Raw genomic sequence first — 20,128 nt, forward strand, 5'->3', positions numbered from 1 at the left:
CGATTTCTTTGGCAGGCTTATAAATTCACATTTATTTTTCTACTATATACATGAACCATTAAAATGATTTTACCGTGTTTAAGAGCGTGGAATAAAATGACAGTTTGCTTGGTTTTATGTTCTTTTTAGTTTCTCTCGTGTTGTTTATACTTTTATCACACAATCCAAGTGCTGCAAATGCGTCACTAGCTCTGATCGGTAAAAAAAAAAAAAAAAAAAAAAAAAAGAGAGAGAGAGATTAAAGTGCCGTTAATCGACAGATAGAATGAACCAAAGTTGTACACGAAGTTTTCCCACAAGAAACGTAATCATGCTAGTTCAACTTGCATCGCTTGGATTGAAAAAATATTCATAATACCCTTTTATCTTACAAATATAACTAAAACTTGTGATAGAATTCAACACAGAAGAACGAATTTGCAATGTTGGCGAATGCATTTAGCATTTGAATATCCAACCTAATAAATTCGGTAAGATTTCTTTTAAAATCCTAAAAAATATATTCTAAAATTGTTAGAGACTGATCTACTTGAGAATAAAAGTTCGTGAAAGATAGTAAGAATATAGCTTATGTAAAATATATTGATGCAAAGATTCATCGTTTTCTTGCTATGTACTTGAGAATCTTAGATTCGTGTGATCGTTATTTTTGTGCAAGAGTTACACTTACAACTCTATAATGGAATGTCTTTTCTTTTAACTAATAATACAATTTAAAAGGCCTTAAAACTAACGAAATGTTCGCTTAGAATGCTGTCTTTTGCTAACACGATATGAAGAATAGGTTTAAACTAAAATTGGATAACCCAGGACGTATGTTTAATCGTTATCCGGCGGTGACCATATATGGTCATACAATGAAGACAATGACCATATATGGTACTGGTGGTTACCATAAAAGGTAATTCCATTATGACTTCTTATCATGGCGGAGAGACTTCTCCGTTAAGCACCATTTCGCGATGCCATCTTGATGTCTTGACCTTTTGATCTGGAGTGCTTTCGTTATTGAACATTTTCATTTTTTGTTTGAATGCAAGGCTCTCAGGTTTTTTAGCAACCGGTGGCGGTTCCGGTTTGCGAACTTTTTCTTCGTCGGTTAACGAAATTCGAGCCAGTCTGCCGCGGTTGTACTCGATCTGAGAGTCATTACTAGTCCCTAGTCTTCCTAAAGATTGACTTTTCCCGAAGCCCGGGCCAGAGACCCGAAAAACGTTGTTACTTGAGCCTCCGTACTTCATAGAATCCGGGATTTGTATGTCATCTAGGTCAGCGGGCGTTGGGTACGAAGCAGGTCTTGCCGCGCGTGGAAATGTACTATATCCAGACACCACCACACCTCCATTAGTTTGAGGCGGCACAAATGCATCTCCTGGCCCACCCCCCGCGGGACTCATAGGTGAGCGAGAATCACTCGACGTTGAAGACAACGAGACTCGTGACGTGACAGTAGATGCACTCGTCATAACCGTATACCTTGATTCCTTAGGGGGAGGGGGTGGTGGAAGATCTTCGTGATTATGTATGGAATCATCCTCGGGTGGCGGCGGTGGGGGAGGGGGTAAGTCGTCCAGGTCGTCCAACGGAGGTGGTGGTCGGATGGGTTCCGGTGACTCGTCGGGCATTCGGGTATTTACGAGTCGAACGCTCGCCGCCGGTGTTATCTTTGCGGTGACGCCTTCACCTGAGCCCACAATATAGGTTGGCGAAGTCGGCTCGCGAATTTCGGTTGCCACGTTACTGAATGACACCTAAGAAACAAAATAAATAAATAAATGAGTGAGTGAGTGAGAAAAATTCTAGGATATAAACGTTTCCTTATAGCCTAGTGTAATCTCTATTCAACGGACACTCTTGTTCACTATAATGATTCACAGAATACAGTGAAACCTCCATATTACGGACAAACTAGGTCACTATCATGATCCACAGAAAACAGGGGAAACCTCCATTCAACGGACACTCTTGGTCACTTCCATGATTCACTCAATACAATGCAACCTCAATATAACTGACACCAATCGATTGCTTATTCGCCTGGACCTTTACCTGTTTCTTGGGCTTCTTGTCCTGTCCGTTCCTTAGCACTGAAACCACATTTCCCCGCTGTTGCTGTTGTGTCGCCATCTGTGACTGCTGGAGCCTCTCGATCCTCGCCTTCGCCTCCTCCCACTCTCGCGCCTGCCGTCTGTCAAGAGACCGACTCTCCTCTTGTCGCCGGTCGATCTCCTGATCGATAAGACGTCGGCGGCGCTCGTAGTCGGAAAGCGCTCGTTGTTTTAGCTCAAGCACGTGGTCCGGCTCGCCGCCTCTGGATACTCGCAAGCGTTGCTCTTCTTGAAGCTGTCTGCGCGCTTCTTCTTCCTTTTCCCGAAGAATAGCTTGTTCTTCCATCTTCTTTTTAAGTATTCGGTCTTTCTCGGTTCGCTCTTTGCTATGCTCGTCGGCAATTCGTTTCTCCTCTTCCTCGCGAAGTCTCTGAAAACCCTGCGAAAGATTAAGAATCTTTATGAAATCAAGTTGAATACTTTGGGGCAAAACTATGTAAAGAAACAAAAAAAAAAAGGGGGTTGACTATAGGTCTATAAGTGCGTGCGTGTTAGTGTTATTGTTTCGTGCGTAAGTGCTTAAATTGCGTTACAGGGACGTTTAGCCCAGATTAACACGCATGGTTATTATTATTGAACTGAGATAATGATAATGAACTGGGCATTAAAGATTAGCACGTATCATACGATATATACGGCTCGAACTTAAAGAACAGAACCATCCCCACAAAATCCAACATCGAAACAAACCCATCACGACCTCATAGTAGTGTGAACTCCAAGACCAACCAACTAAAAAAAAAGGCATTTTCCCCCAATACCACCATCTCCAGCCACCATCACAACACATCTAAAACCTTGAACCCTCACAACCCGCCACTACCCACTTGCGGTACTTACGTACCTGTCGGATGATGTCCTCGTTTTCTTTCTTAAGTTGAATCTCAACCCTCTTACGGATGGCGTCCTCTCCGGCTTGGCCATCTAGCTCCTGTTGGCGTAGAAGCTCTTGCTCCTGGCGCAGCTGCTCCCGCCGTTCTTTCTGGTACTGCAGCCAGTCACCTTGGCCTTGTTCGAGAGACTCCCTGAGGCGACGCTGAGCATCTCGTATTTGCTCGCGCTCGTTCTCGAGAGTCTGTGAATGCAACACCCTTTCGAGTCACCCATCATCATCACCATCATCATTATCACCACTATCATCATCACACTACCATCACCATCATCACCATCACCACCACCACTACCATCATCATCATCACCACCACTACCACTATCATCATCACCGCTACCCACATAACTATAATAATCACCACTATCATCATCACTATTATCATCATCACTATCATCATCATCACTATTATCATCATCACTATCATCATCATCACTATCATCATCATCACTATCATCATCATCATCATCATCATCATCATCATCATCATCATCAGCATCATCATCATCATCATCATCATCAACACTATCATCATCATCATCATTATCATCATCATCACCACTATCATCTTCACCACTATAATCATCACTACTATTACCACCACTATCATCGTCAATACTATTATCATCACTATCATCATCAACACTATAATAATCACCACTATCATCATCACGACTATTATCATCGCAACTATCATCATCGCCAATGTCATCACCACTATCATCATCACCACTATCATCACCACAATCATCTTCACCACTATCATCATCACAATCATCTTCACCGCTATCATCATCACTTTTATTATCGCCATTATCATCAGTCATCAGTTGTCAGTACTATTACGACGTACTTCGACATGAGCATCCAAGGCGTGTGCCACAATAAAGGACACCATCAACTGGATCATCACACTTGTGATGTAATATTACCGCTAACACTAGTAATAGTTATACCTTATCTCGTTATTATATCGTATTTGTAAGATGTAAAGTCATCTCGTGCATTGGTCCTGTGCGGTAGTGCTTCATTAGTGGCTAGATTACGAGTGCGTCTATAAGAGGACTAAAATGCCAACCTGCATCCTTTGCTTGTGTCGTTCCGCTCTCTCCTTCTCCTCTTCGTCACTGCTCAGCCGCCGCCGTCTTTCCATCTCGTCGCGTTCCCTCTCAATCCGTTCCGTCTCCGCCAGCAACCGCTGCAGCCTCAGGTCTCGTTCTGCGGGACTACGCGCGATATCCGGTTGATACGTTACCTTGGTAACTGACACAAGACCGGAAGCGCGTCGCTCATTGGTAAACTCCTCGTATGCACGCCTTCGCTTGTCCCGCTCCAAGAGTCTCTTAAACTCGAGCTCGACTTCCTCCGACGTCATGGACTCGATATAGTCCAACGTCTCGCGACTTTTGGGGTTGGGAGATAGTTTTTGCTTGCGTTGCACCTCGTATTCCTGAAGGTTACGCTTGTCCTCTTCGTCCTTGAGTCGTTGCTTTTCCTCCTCTAGAAGAGCCTGACGATGTCGCTCGATCTCCCTCTCTCGTTCTTCCTTTTCTCGCATGTACCGCGCCTGCATCTCTTTGTCCTTTACTTCTTTTTCTATGCGCTCTCGGTACTCTTGCTCGAGGCGTTCTCTTATGGCGCGCTCCCCCTTTTCCCTTTCCAGGCGGTCCCTTTCGATGCGTTCCGCGTTTTCACGCTCTGCCCGTTCCCGTTCAACCTTTTGCTGTTCTTCAAATTCGCGTCGGGCACGCTCTGCGTTTTCCCGATTGTTTCGTTCTTTTTCCAACTGTTCCTCGCGTTCACGTTCTTCGCGTTCTTTTCTTTCACGCTCTTGTCTCTCGCGTTCTTGACGTGCACGTTCTTGCTCTTGTCGTTCACGATCCAATCGTTCACGTTCTTGTCTCTCACGCTCTTGGCGTTCACGTTCTTGTCTCTCACGCTCTTGGTGTTCACGTTCTTGTATCTCACGCTCTTGGCGTTCACGTTCTTGTCTCTCACGCTCTTGGCGTTCACGTTCTTGTCTCTCGCGCTCTTGACGTTCACGTTCTTGTCTCTCACTCTGTTTGCGTTCACGCTCTTGATTTTCACGCTCTTGTCTTTCACGGTCTTGCCTCGCACGCTCCATCACCTCACGCTCTTGTCGCTCACGAAGTTCATGTTCACGATCACGCAATTCATTGTCACGCTTCTCTCGATCACGTTCCTCGCGCTCTCGCTGCTCCGCGATCTCGCGTTGTCGCCGCTGCCATCTCTCAAAGTCATCCTCTCCATCAGATACCTTGCGTCCGCGTTCTTGTGGATCACCACCCTTCTGGTTGCGGGGCATGCGCTCGTAGTCGAACTCGTCGCGTTTGTTGGCCGTGTTATTGGGTGAGGAGGGGGAGCGTGGTTGCTGTAACATGCTTTGTTTGATGACAATCGCTCGCCCGTACGGGGTGTTGCGGCTGTCTACGCGGATGGGGCTTCGAGGTGGTTCATCTACGGGCTCCTGAAAGTATCAGAACTTATCATCAGCAAAAGTGATAATTTCCGCGCTTGAAATGGCCGGGATGTAGTGTCTGATTAAAAGATGCGGGGCTTTTACACCCTGGAAATATATAAGGAATATTAAAATTACTACGTAGAGGATGCATGTATTATACTTTTAGTAGAATCAGCCAATAGAAGAACGTTTGAATAGAAAAAGAAAATTGTTAGCTGCGAAATGGTAAAATTCTGCTCGCTTCTTACATTTACGTTCTATTTCAACTGGTTCGGCAGGCAGGGTAACGAATTATCCGGACAGAGATTAACGGTTACAGAATACAGTACATGCCCTCCCCTCCCCCCCTATACACACGGAAACTACCTTGTGTTTTTATTGTAAGAGTGCGATGTGCTCTTACCACAAAGACAAAGTATTGAGAACGTTCGGTGGTAAGGAAACGAGTTGTGACGCACACAAATGCCTAGTGCACACTAGTCATATAACGACATAACGACATGAGTGCACGCAGTCTGTTTAGCCCGACATAACGACATGAGTGCACGCACTCTGTTTAGCCCGACATAACGACATAACGACATGAGTGCACGCACTCTGTTTAGCCCGACATCACGACATAACGACATGAGTGCACGCACTCTGTTTAGCCCGACATAACGACATGAGTGCACGCACTCTGTTTAGCCCGACATCACGACATAACGACATGAGTGCACGCAGTCTGTTTAGCCCGACATAACGACATGAGTGCACGCACTCTGTTTAGCCCGACATAACGACATGAGTGCACGCACTCTGTTTAGCCCGACATCACGACATGAGTGCACGCACTCTGTTTAGCCCGACATCACGACATAATGACATGAGTTCACGCACTCTGTTTAGCCCGACATCACGACATAATGACATGAGTTCACGCACTCTGTTTAGCCCGACATAACGACATAAGAGAAAAAAAAAACATTTTTTTTTTCTTTTATGTCATTATGTCCATGTCGTTATATCAAGTTTATGTCAAAATGTCGAACCATCCACCCTTGGACATACGAAGATAAAAGTTTGCGCACCCATTACATGTTATTTAACTAGTGTGCACCAGGCAAAACCAGTCGCCACCGTCATCGGTCGTCTAGGAAGTTCATGTGAACTAGATAGCACATTTCTGGCATCCTTGGCTTACTTCATAAAAAATGTGAAAATGGCCACGGTAGCGCGCGTCGCACCATGTCAGAACTCGCCTCTACCTGATTGTTAATCTTGACTTCCAGAGGTTCCGGTTTCTGTGGCGCCGTCTCTCTCTCGAGCTCAGCGAAAATAGCGTCAATGGACGACTTCTGTTCCTCCGTCAGCGTCCGTTGAACGACCGGCACAGGTTCTTCGAAAGTCGTCTCCATACGAGCTTTCACAATGGGCGCTGCATTCGAGGGCTTAGCAGGAACTGCAGGTTTCGCTGGGATAGCTGGTTTGACCGGTACAACCGGTTTCACATTCTGCTCCTCCTCGACTTCGTCTTCAAAGCGTATCTTGCGCTTGCGTTGGGGAAGTTCAGAGTGGTGGATTTCCTCCTCAGCGCGTTGCCGCTCTTCCATAATGCGACGTTGTGTTTTCAGGCGTCTCTCCTCTTCGCGCCTGAGAATTTCCTCGCGCTCTCGTTGCTGTTGAAGGTAGAATTCTTCTTCTTCCTGTTCCTCGCGTCGTCGCTGCTCCTCGATGTACCGTCTCTCTTCCTCCATTCTTTCTTCCTCGGCACGGCGTCTCTCCTCTTCCTCTTGCCTTCTCGCCTGTTCAGCCTTCCGCCTTACCTCTTCAGCTATCCGTAGCTCCGCCGACTTTTTTTCTTCTTCAGCTCGCCTCTTTTCGTCCTCAAATCTTTTCAAGTCCTCTAGTCGTTTGCGATCTTCTTCCCTCCGCCGTTCGTCTTCCCTTCGCCGCTCCTCTTCAAGCAATCTTCTCTCCTCTGCAAGCTTCCTCCTTTCCTCCTCAATGAGTCGCCTCTCTTCTTCCATCTTGAGCCGAATCTCTTCCTCTCTCTTTCTCAACCTTTCGTCCTCTTCAAACTCTCGGCGTTTTCTTTCATCAAGCATTGCAAGTCTTTGTTCTTCTTCCATTCTCTGCCTGGCTTCCTCCTCTCTCTCAAATTCAAGCTGTCGCTTTTTATCTTCCTCCTCTCGCCGCCGAGCCTCGTACTGTAGTCTTTCCTCTTCTTCTCTCCTTCTTTCCTCTTCTTCGGCTTCTTCCCGCCTCCTTTCCTCCTCCTCTCGTATTCTTCGATCTTTAACATCCCGCATTCGACGATCGTCGTCTTCGCGTTTCCGTCGGAGCTCGTCTTCACGTCGAAGTCTGTCTTCTTCTTCTCGAAGTCTTCTTTCTGTAAGTGCAAAAAGAAGCAGCGATTACGATGAGCTTTGCTACTAGAGTTTATAATATTCTCCCTTCATTGGTAAAGGCTACTGGTACATAGGGGAATTCAACACGAAATCGCGCAACAGGGCAAGCCATTCCCCTTAAGCTTCTCCTTGAACGCTAGTTTCAGCCATTCAAGACAGGATTTGAATGCTGCAGTAATAGCATGTTAGGTTCTACTTCGTTTAAGGTAGTGCAGCATTTTAAAGAATGTATACATCTATTTCAATAAAGGTTGTCCGAAAGCAACCATGCGTCTCGGAGAATATAGATAAATCAAAATTATCCATTAAACCAATGCTTGGCTCCGACATTGCTGGACTTTATTAGACACCTTTAATTTACGAATGATTAGTACCCATAAGCCATTTACTATTTGCCATTCGCCATTTGCACTGACATGTGAAATAGGTGTATACCCCGCTAGGTATCCCATGCAATATGGTCTTTTACCACAACGGCGTAATCTAGCCGTTAAATCCACAGAGCTTTACCTTCTTCCTCTCTGCGCCTAGCGTCCTTCTCTTCTCGGCGCATGCGCTCTTCGTCGTCCCTCCGATGCCAGCTGTCACTACGCCTGCGCAGATCTTCATCTGACCTCTGACGTGTCGGTTCGCGGGCGCTTGGAAGCCATCTGGTGGGAGAACGCGGGAGGCTTTCGTCTGGAAGAGTGGGTGACACTGTATCGTTGTCCGGTTCGAGAGGTGTCAACTTTCGCGGCTCTGAAAAAGAGAAAAAGAAATCTGCGTTTATTTCTAAAGAAATCAGCTTGGGGCAATTAATGGTCCTAAGCTCTTATGGAAACGCATTCATTGCCTACCACGATAGGTTAATTTGTTTATCTTCAGTACCTATAAAAAATGCTGGCTGTGTTTCATTTATTTAAGAACATTTCGCGCAATTTTACCCTCGCTTGAAAGTATTTTACCGTAAATCGGGGATCAAAATCTTCATTTTATTATAAGCGAAAACTTTCATACTACGGTCAACCTCGGATCCAAAATAAGTATTCGAGGTGCCATTACATATAGGAGCTATTGGCTACCAACAAATATCGGTAACAAATTTGCTAAGAACCAGCAGGCTCAATATAATCAAGTGTACCTCTGTTAGGGACCGGTGTCTGTTGACCAGCTAGCAATGTTGCCAGTCCGTGATAGATTGCGCCTTGTTTAACGATGCGCAGGGTGACATTCGCTCCTGAGCGTACCATACACTCTGCCGCTCTGAAAAATAAGGTGGCGAAACAAAGGATTCAGTAATGCAGTTACGAAAGGTGAGGTTGCGAAGGAAAGTAGATAAGGGAAAAAGTGGCATGTAAGGGAAAGTCGAAAACAAAGGGTTACAAATGTATGTCACGGTGGTTACAAATTTCTGTCATGATAAGGACAAAAGAAGGAAGAAAAGCTTGCGAATGGAAGGATATATTTGGCAAAATTAAGGATAAAAAATCTTCCAATCTAACTCGAAGACGTGGCTGTACTAACTTCTCTTGCGAAACGCCAATCAGACTCTCGCCATTAACAGCAATCAACTGGTCCCCTGCTTGCAAGCGGCCGTCCTGCCAATGAAAAACACGTTAATCTTCGTATATTTATAGTTATATTTTATGCAATATTGTAACCCTATGGTTTAACTAATAAAAAAAGAATCATGAATGTTGGGCGGGGTCACTATGATGTCAAAAAGAATAAAAAATAATAAAACACTGTTTGGAGGTTGGCCCCCAGGCGCCACTTCCTGCTACAAACCTGTAATATATAATCTCCGAAAAGCCAATGGATCTACAGGCACGTTTCATTGAACACGTTACATTTCACCTACTAGACACGTTACATTACAAACACTAGATGGCTCCAAGAGTGTAACAACGAAGTAACAAAGTGCTTGATCTAAACGTTTTTTAATGGTCACGCCAATGGCCATACCTTAGCTGCAGGGCCATCTTTCACAACTTGCTTGATGTAAATCCCAAGTCTATCTTGCCCTGCGCCCTAGGGAAAGAGAAACACGAAATGAACACCAAGAGGATAACTCGGTGACAAGGGCTTCAATTCTCATTCCAAAGGATCAGGTTAGAATCCAGGGTGAGGTCAAGGTGTACAAAAACTTGGTTTCATTCAGGTCCTCCCCCCCTCTCTCACTAGCATGCGTAGCTGGCGGTTATTTTAACTTTCAGAGAAGTTTTCTATCCGAGGAATACGCGAACTCGTTAGTAGTTTGTTTTGTTAGCTTTGTGAAAAGGCACGCGAAAAAGCTGGGGCTAGTGTAAAGGGGCGCCCGGAACTAAGCTGACAAAACAAACTGCGAACGAGTTGGCGTATTCTATGATAAAAACTGCCCTGAAACTCAACATAACCGCCAGCTACGCAGGCTACCCTCCCCCTACCAAAATTGGGAGCCTTCCCCTATAAACGTACCTTTGCTGCTACTATACTAAGCCCCATGCCACCGCGACCTTTGTTGAACGTGATTTCCGTGATCTCTGGTCCAGAGTTCTAAGAAAAGGGGCGATAAAGTTATTAATGACGTCAAAGTTATGGCTTATAAGCCGCAGTCGTTAGTTTCAATCCTGTTAAGACGCAAATATATTTTATACTATTAGAAGTACTATAAGCCAACTAACCATTCCATTGACTGCATCACCTGGGGAAGAATAAGTTTAGAAGTCATTAGAATACCTTACGTCAAGTCGCACGGGTGGCTAAATTCTAAGGGGGGCTCTCCACGTTTCAAAAAGGGAATGGATAATCGATAATGTACGAATTTGTAAAAATAGGGACATTCGTCCTTGGGAAGCAAGCCTCCTATACTTAAAGAGTCTACAAAAAAATAAACCAAGGAACCCTGAACCAACAGATGTCCGGCGTTCTCTTACTTACTCATTTTATATTTGCTTTGATACACTGTCCAGAGACCGGAAGAAACTGTCTGTATGGTCAGCTTGCAGAGGCCTAAAACACAATAAAAGGGTTTAACCAATGCATAGGCCGTATGCGTGGTCGGAATAGGGGTAAGAGTTACACTCATCAGGGGAAGTTATTTGATCCTAACTTCGTGATAATGTTGTTGGCTTTGTTTTCAAAAAAAAAAAAAACTTTCAGCTATTAAAAAACTGCTATCCGTGCACTGTTGTAAATTTTAGAGATAGAATTGATCCGTTTTTATTGTAGGATGGGTTGAATTTCACAGTGATGGAAATGGATTGAGTGTGCTGCGGATATGAGCATCTCACTTGCATACGGTTGGTTTCGTAGCGTAACAAAGCATGTGTCACGCAAGTCGGATTCAGGGAAGTTACTCGTAACTTTCTGTGGCTTGATTGCGTGTTACCTGTGTTAGCTAGCGGCTCCAGGAACTCCCTTAGCCCTTGTGGGACCCCCCGTATAACCTCGCACGAGTAGCCATCTTCTGGAAGCAGGAATGGAAGCTGGAGTTCCGGATCCTCTTCAAGCGTGATCTCCTGGCCGCTTTTATACGCCGTCTGGTCAGCGGTATCCTCAGCTATTGTCACTACGCGGTCAATGAATTCCTACACAAGCAAATAAAATAATAGATAGTTATATCATCAGTTGCGCCCTGCTTGCTGCATATCAGGACCAGAGATGGCCACGCGTCAAGGGTTGATACTCGATCATTCTTAAAGCGGAAAGATTCATCTGTAATTTTTCTGGCTATTTTCTGTCCTTTCCTTTTCTGCTTTCAGAGGCCTGTTTACTCATCTCAAGCCCGGCTAATGCGGCTACGAGTATACCAGTACTTCATACCTGTGATAAATACTCGTCCTGGGTCGGCCGGTAGCTTTGCAGTAGGGTTCGCATCTGCACGGAGTTTAGCTTGAAGCAAGACGATGAAATGGCGTTTATGTCAGCGGGTGAGCTCTTGGGAGCTTGGAGTAGATAGGCCGCCTGAAAGTAGACATCTAAAATCAGTCTTTCTGTCCGACCGTCTGTCTGCCCACGGAAAGATAAGAGAGGAATTGGGGGATTTGGTGGATACCCCCCCCCCCCCCCCTCTCCCTAAACAAGTATTTCTGTCTTGTATAGGATAACAAATAAAATCTCCAATTCGGGACCTACTAATTCCCACTCCTTCCCCGCTCCCTTTATAAGATTCTGAAAACGATTCTGTCTGTCTGTCCTACCTGCTCGATTCTGCCCAAATGACAATCCGCGGCTAGTTCTAGTCCCTGCCTTAGAGCCCAGTCCTCGACTCTCCTCAGCCGCTTGGAGATGCGCCGTCCCCATTCCCTCGAGCACAGGCCGAGTTTCGGTTCCAAGACAAGTTTGTTGAACAACCACATGTTAATGAAGTGGAAAAGTTGAGAAAATACTTGGATTGTTAATGCTGCGTTAACACGGCAGCGACGAAGAAGGGACATTGTTGAGGACAAATGGTAGATCACTTCGGACACAGTTGGCCGGTTGCTTCTTCGTCTCCCTACAAAACAATAAGTAAGATTACGTTCTGATTGTTTCTTTATAAAACAACATAGAGCTGGCATAACCGATATTTGTTTGTATGTAATGACCAAACAGTTGGACATACATAAACTTGCAGCCAATAAGAGATCACTTATAAAGAGATAACGGATGATAAAAAATTTCATTATTCGATTTGAAACTAAAATAAAAAGGTTTTAAACCATATAGTCGAATTCAGGAGTTAACAACGTAATCGCTCATCTCGGCACATAAGCATGGTGACATCCAGACCCCTTTTGACATATGCGTGATATTAGTTTGCATTAGGTATAAATAAGTTCAAATATAATAAATAATAAATTATTAATAAATTATTATTATTAAAATAAACTCTCAAAAGCAGTTACCTAGCAAGTTATCACCATTAGGCAATGGTCTTCCATCTTGACCATATCTGTCATGAACATGGAAGCTCCGCCCATCACCACCATGATCTGTGTCACTATCATTGATTGACGCTTCCATGTCACTATCCTCAACATCAGCATCATCTGACTGATCCAGGAAGGCTGGCAAGCTATTGCGTAACTCATGCTGGATGCATAATACCAAATGGCGGAAGGCTAACTGGACAGACTTGGCCAGCACTGATTGGCTGTCTTTGGTGTATGGAGAAATGTCAATGTCTTCTTTGATGAAGTGCAAGAGCTCGGAGCAGTTGGCCATCCAAAAGGCCAGGCTCCCTGGCATGTGGCTGTTTTCCTGGAAATAGTCCAAATAAATCATAGATGAGTAGGTGTTTGTTTGTGTTTCCTTGCTTTGTTGATCAACAACTCCTTTGTTATTGGTTATAATTGAAAATACAAAGGTTCGTTTGCAACTTCAAAAATCATCCACGATGATACTTTATGATATTTGATTGAAAGTTTCTTCAGTTGCTTGCTCGAATCAGCTGATGGGAGTGGATGTTTTGAGTCACTTGGTAATACAGTATGTGGAAGCATAAAATTGCAGAGAGATAAGTTCAAGCTTATAATAAGTCTATCGTATCATTTTCATTTACAACTTCACACATGCTTACCCAAGATTTGCTGAAGAGGAGGGGAATCAGATGGAAAAAGGATTGCATGACAACCATTCAATAAGAAATAACCCACTTTTTGTCAAGAGAGTGCAGGGTGCTTGAACAAGCACCCTGTGCACCCCCTTGGGTGAGTGTCTACACAAATGAACTGGGTCTCTAATATCAAAGTGAGTTTGTGACCAGAGGCATGCTTCTAATATCATTTTGCTGGGCTAGCATTAATAATGTGATCAGAAAGTCCTGCAAATCAAGTGAAGCAAGGTGGAGGCTAGCTTTTTCAGCATATTTTTTTTACTATGACTTTTAGCCAATTAGCTAAGTATACTCACCCTTATAGTAGATCTTGCCATGTTTGCAATCTTCATGATCGTCACTCCTAATCTTTCTGCTTTCTGCTGTGGCATCAGTTCTGGCCGATAAGCACTGGACATGCGATACCGTGAACACATGTACAATGTGTATGTTGGAGCGAGCTTGAAGTGTACTGCTAGACCGTTCACCTCACTGATCACTGCAGCAAAGAAAGCATCCTCCCCTGACTCTCTGAACTCTAAGGTGGCTGGTAGCTTGTCTCTGACACTGTTTGGGGACTTGGGTGAGCTTGGCGAGGGAGGAAGTCTATCGTAGGTGTACGGAAGCTGTTGAAAAATCATGTTAGATTTAACCATCAAGTCAGTGTACTTTTTTAAATATGTTTTCATAGACAATGAAAAATCCTATACAAATGAGATACACATCCATCAACCTTAATCAATTTCACATCAATCACTGTGAAAATTCAACCCGTATTACATTAAAAGTTATTCAAGTCTAGTTGTAAAGAAGATGACACTTTAATGCCACATCATGCAAATCAGTACAATTGATTTCAAATAGCCCTCAGACTTACATCATGCGCATCTATAAATTCTGGCCCACTGACTGTCTTGACATCGCCATCCACATCAAATGTTGTTTCGAACATTCCATCCTTGTGGACACTTGTGTCAAAATCTACAGAGTCCTCGACATGGTTCTCATGGTGACTGCGTAGTGCAGGGCCAGATGACCTGGGCCGGCTACAACAATAGACCAAAAATCATGTATTGTGCTCCGATTGTAAAATTGCAAAATATTATTATTTATTTTTATTATTGCCATCGTTTGTAGACAGAAAAACAGCTGTTCATTTTCAACTGCAGATGTTTTGCCCATCTGCCTATAATGTATTTTGTGAATATTTTTAGAATGTTTCTTTAATTTTTGCTTAAACAAATATGCATGCTAAGAATTTCTTATCTTTTGCATGGTTATTTGCTGAACAGGTATGCGACAAGGCTAAATTAACGGTTAAAAAACAAACAGGATGTAAACTCTGCTAGCGAAGTAATGCAGCTTGAAATGCAGACAGATACCACTCCAACAATTGAAATTATTACATCAAACTCAAATAGAGTTGAATAGTACTGACTTTCTATTAAAAGTATATTGCAATAAGATAAAAATTTATAGTGCATACCTTTGTCGGCCCCCTCGATGACCCTCAGAGTCACTCAGACTGCTTGCACTTCCTCTGTCACCGCCTGGTGCACTATGCCGCTTGTGCTTCTCCTCGTATGCAGGATCACAGAACCTAAAGACATGTACTCTCCCAAACTTGACCACATCTCCATGCTGCAGTGTCGTGGTCTCATAGACACGCTTCCCATCAACAAACACCTCAGCGTCACCATTACTGGGTGTCACAGACACCCTTCCATCCATATTTGTGATGACGCAGTGTCGTGGGAGAATGTGGGGTGCTACTAGCTGGAGGTGACTTCCCCCCGCTGACATCAAACTCTCACTGCCTACATCGGTGACATTCATCTGTAAGCGATGAATTTCAGGCTTGTGGTCGAGTTCTCTGCCATCGGGAGAGAGCTCTTGTAGGTAGGGAAGAAGGTGCTGTGGGTATGTTGATTTGGCTAACCTCTCAGCAACTGACTTATCAGGTGATACATCCTGCATAGGACTTCTTGTTGGAGACTTTGATCGCCTCTTATCCCTTCTGTACTTTGGAAGGTTTGCCCTACGCCGCAAGTGAAATGCAACTGACCCTCGGTTCTCTGGCCATGTCACTGCAATCCTCAGAGGGCAGTCTTCATCATGAACGACCCTCTCTTTGCCTAGAGTGGCACTAGTGTTGGAGCCCTCCGGTGGGATGTTCACCATAACTAGACAATACTCTTCAGGGTCTTCTTTCTCCATATTGTACTTGACCAGCGCCTCTTTCACAATATTCGTAGTGATCTCATCAACTGAGACTAACAGAGTCTTGTATGGAATCTCAGGTTTGAGTGTTTCGGCAAATATTTTCAAAGTTCCACCAGGGGCACTCTCGCGACTTTCAAACTCCTTGAGTTTTTTCTCCAGTTTTTGTTGCCGCCTCCGCCGCATGACTGCCTCAGGGTTGGATATGCTCCGTGTAAAGCTCGTCTCTGGCAATTCATCATACAAATGTTGTGCAATAGCAGTGTCATCTTTTCCAGCTTTGACCTTTTTAGCTTCTTCCTCTCTTTTCTTTTTCATTTGTTTCTTCTCACGTTTCGAGAGTCGTCGTTTTAGGTTCTGGTTTTGCTCCCCCTCAAAAAGATTTTTGGCGTGGACGATTTTATCCTGATCACTTTTCAAAAGGAACCTGCCTTCTCTGTCATCCAGCTGCCATTCTAGCTGTATTCGGAGCGGGTGATCAGTGGCTTTCAACTTGTGGGCTTCTGTCAATACAAAATAAAACTATTTCAATAAAAAGAAAATAATGCTTTTAATTCGAAACTAGTAAGGAGGTTTTTTTATATGCCTCTTTGTATATCTCACCATACTCAAAACTGTGTGTTGATGGGGAGGGAGGGGGGGGGGGGATGCAGACAATGATAAAAAGTCCAATCTATGCTTAAATACAAACAAGCAATGTTTGTCATGTGTGTTAGTAAACAAATGAAAGAATACATTTCCAATAATGCATTATTTAGATGTTCATAATAATTCAGTATGAGAAAACTATAATGGAGGGAATAGTAATTGAATATGTTTTATTTTTACCCATCATACTTTTTAAGATATGAGAATAAAAACATATATATCTGACTTAACACAATCTGACAATCTATGCATACAATCTGGTCTAGGTATGATTGTTATGGCTTTTCCAAGTCACACAAACAGGATGCATAAAGATTTATTGCTCATTTTGCTTGATGTCAACATCTTTATTATGTACCTCAATGGTAAAAAAATACAAGTGATCTCAATAAAATTACTTGTTGAGTTTGGGTTTTAGTTAGTCAGTAAATGTCAAAAAACATTCAGTATCTGAGAAGATTAGCTAACCATTTGGGGAATGTGATTTCTACAACTGAAATAAAAAAGCACCCTGTGTACAATAACCTACTATCCCTTTATTGTGCATCATTTGAACAAAACATGAATTGAATTCCTTTAGGACTTTAGAAAAATGTTTGTGTTATCAATGACTAAAATTCTCAGTTATCATCAGCGGTTTTATGTTGGTGCTGTCAATGTTTTTCTTGATAATCAAAGATAGTTAAAATTCTTCAAATTGCAAATGTCTTATACACCTAGCTGAGCTCCAACAATGAGAATTTAGATACATGCACGCTCATGGGGGTTCTGTATAATAAATTCAATTATATAAATATTAAGAATGATTCACCATAAATAGAGCCAGAGCAAAGAGAGAGAGAGAGACAGAGAAGGGGGGGGGGGGAGGGGGAGGCAATGCAAGTTGAGTTTTATTAGTAGTTTATAAGATAAACTAAGTAAAAGTCAATTTAAGTCAGTAAAAGTTTTCTTGATTTTTTCTGCCTCTAAAACAATCTGGTATCAAAGCCAGAAAACTTATCTAATGCTGAAGGCAAAATATACAAATGATAAGAAAAGGAAGAAGAAGAAAATTAAAAATGTAATTTCTCAATAATTTGATTGCATTTGACAGACATACAGACTGCTAGCTAGCATATCCACGCTAAACTGATGATAAACATTTTCAAATAACACATTTTCAAGTATGGAAGAAAATGCAATATTTATTACAACTGGACACATGACTGTACAACTGCTTCTAATATTTCACAAGCAAGTCTCGATTTTCAAAACACCCCCAGTGCGTAAACAAATAACGCAATGACGGAGAGATGTCTGAAATGTCGAAAAACTTTCGCGCGTGCCCTTGTAAATATTTGAGATTTGGTACGTTTAAGACAATACAGATAAAGGAAACGTTCACTCTTGCTTCAAATCGTCTATTTAAGTCATATTTATTACCAACACGAGCCTATTTATTGTATGTTTTATTGTTATTGAGTGCAATTCCTTTGTTGAGATTTTAGCGTGGTGTCTTTTTGCTCAACGCAAAGATACTATTGCTGGTGACTGAAATCGTTGTAAAGATTCAAACTTGAAAGCCATTTGAGTGCATTCGCCGAACCCAACAACAATACAAGATACTGCGAAGTGGATTCCCGTACTAGTAGTTAAATTGGCCTCTCGTTGAACCTGCTTTTGAACTCGGGAAATTTCTGAATATACAGTAATATGGTGCGATTAATGAAATTTGAGCTCAAAATGGTGCACGAAACAAGATTTGTTTCCGCAAAGGTCAGTACTTATTAAATAGACATAGTACAAAGACATCGCGCCCGTCGTCACACTGCTATCGAGTTTATAAAATTGTTGGTTGGGAAATTTTAAAATCAATCATCTTTTCGAATTTTATGAAACTCACGAAACCTCCGTGCATGATTGAGAGGTTGATTTCAGCACTATTACCAATGTTGATAGTTAGCGGATTAAAATAGGGGGAGTAAACGCTTTAGTCTACCATGTTCCTCATACAAGCCTAAACACTGAACGTAGATTCAGTGTGAAAATAATACAAAACCAAAGTGAGGGAAATAGTCTTTCAAGACGTCGGTTACGCATTAGTGGTTACGACTTCGAGTTGGTTGTAGCGTACAATAGAGGACGGTTAACCGACATTCGAGGGCTTGGTTTATGCCAAGCGATAAAGATTACAATGTCTACACCCGTTGTAGTTCAGAACTTGGAGTGTTTTTGTCTTAAAATGGACAGAATGTAGCGGGTACCCAGTTTGGCAAGCTCTTATTAATGCAAGCCGGTAAACAAACGAAGCTGGCGGTAGAATTCGCAGTACTTTTATAAACGGATCTTTCGACGAAGAGCTGATCTGAAAACCTGATCTAAAACACATTATTAGGAGCGCAATAGTTTCTAAAGTGCGGTTGGGTTAATTTGTTAGGCCTGTGAAATGAATAATTCCAGTAGGTAAACTTTAGAAGAGCGGGAAATATTCGAATTTATTCAAGACTCGCTCGTATAGACGATCAACGTAGACTTTACTTTCAACACATTTACCTCCATTCGGATGAACTTCGTATAGCGAATACGAGGGATTTGTCAGCATTTTCATATCTGGATGAAATTTATCCACCAAGATTTTGGTCACATCGTCCGTGTTATCCTTGCTTGAAATTCGTACGCATTTTGTCGCTACTTTGGACCCGGAATCTTGGAAGAAAAACCTCATGACACCACGGTACTCCAAATCCTGAGAAGGAAATATCACGGGTTACGAAACCTATACCTCTGGATTGAGCACAGGACTACAAAAGCCACTAACAAGAAGATCACAACTTTATTTTTTTTTTATTTTGTACAAACCTCTGTCGGTTCGCTGATTGCGAAGATATCCAGTCGGCTGGCATTCCATTCTTCGATCAGTTTTAGTAAGTATTCCCTTTCCTCTGCTAGCGTTCTTATCTCCGCCATGGTAAAATCTGTGCTCTTTTGTCTATGGAGTAGGTCTTTTCGGAGTTTTAAAACTTCGGGTCAGTCCCGCGAAGTGTGATTTCGTAATTACATTGTTGCAGCCATTCGGCTTTCAAACGGCCATTTTTACGGTCGACATCCAACACTACCGAGGCCTCGGTAAAGAATGCATAACAACATCTCAGAAATACTGCACGCTAATTGGCTTAAATCTTAATGAAGAATGTGACAAGGAGAGCGCAAACCCGGGAGGGGTAGTGATGATTATGCAAACAATGCAAAGAAGCAATTTTTCGTAATCTTTAGTTTATAAATTGGAATTTATGTATACGTCACTCGATACGTCAGATAATCGGGAATGCAGAGTACAGGAAATGCGGCTATGAAAAAAAATGTCATGGAACGATGATTCACGGGTGAGCAATTTACGATAAACGGCGGGGAAGAGCTTTAGATGTCTGAGCACGCAAAAAACATGGACTGAATCCTCATTCCAAAAAAAAAAAAAAATAATAATAATAATAAAATAAAAGAAATGACTGCTCTCCCGAAAGTTGTACCACCGCATTGTCACTGAAAATTATAAAAAGACAAACAGACAAAGTTTTTTTTTAGAAAACTGTAGGTAGTCAAATCGTGTTTGTAGGGGTGCTATACACTCTTTTTTTTTATAAGAACGTCTAATTTTCATTTGAGGCTGGGCCGTTCTTATTTTTGGGACATTAAAAGGCTGCATATGTTCTCAACGATGTTCTTAAATTTAAGTGTATATAAGAATATAATACACAATAAATTATTAGGAAGAGAATTACACTAATGATCCATAGCAATAATAAGGTTGTTACTATTTGAACGCGTCAGGACTAAAAAGAAAAAAAAAACATTCTGCTATCTGAGCCTCGGCATGTT

General features: G+C 42.6%; 1 protein-coding gene across 2 annotated transcripts; it reads right to left on the bottom strand.

Annotated features, from left to right (window-relative positions):
* Nucleotides 1-7: 7 nt before the first annotated feature.
* On the bottom strand, nucleotides 8-19,402 carry LOC5503466. Of its 2 annotated transcripts, XM_032371824.2 has the most exons (21): nucleotides 19,112-19,402; nucleotides 18,806-18,998; nucleotides 14,892-16,128; nucleotides 14,283-14,451; nucleotides 13,723-14,031; nucleotides 12,717-13,071; nucleotides 12,030-12,325; nucleotides 11,653-11,793; nucleotides 11,219-11,417; nucleotides 10,768-10,839; nucleotides 10,512-10,531; nucleotides 10,306-10,383; nucleotides 9,814-9,879; nucleotides 9,373-9,446; nucleotides 8,990-9,111; nucleotides 8,380-8,607; nucleotides 6,727-7,850; nucleotides 4,076-5,485; nucleotides 2,953-3,183; nucleotides 2,050-2,487; nucleotides 8-1,751 (listed from the first exon to the last, which is right to left on the bottom strand). In XM_032371824.2, exons 1-21 carry the CDS (start codon nucleotides 19,217-19,219, stop codon nucleotides 924-926), a joined length of 7,698 nt encoding a protein of 2,565 aa, XP_032227715.2. In that variant the 5' UTR covers nucleotides 19,220-19,402; the 3' UTR covers nucleotides 8-923. The 2 variants fall into 2 exon arrangements, with proteins under 2 accessions (XP_032227715.2, XP_032227716.2); XM_032371825.2 differs by lacking the exon at nucleotides 2,953-3,183.
* Between the last annotated feature and the right edge of the window lie 726 nt (nucleotides 19,403-20,128).

Source organism: Nematostella vectensis, chromosome 14 (genome assembly GCF_932526225.1).
Source record: "Nematostella vectensis chromosome 14, jaNemVect1.1, whole genome shotgun sequence".
Classification (NCBI taxonomy): domain Eukaryota; kingdom Metazoa; phylum Cnidaria; class Anthozoa; order Actiniaria; family Edwardsiidae; genus Nematostella; species Nematostella vectensis.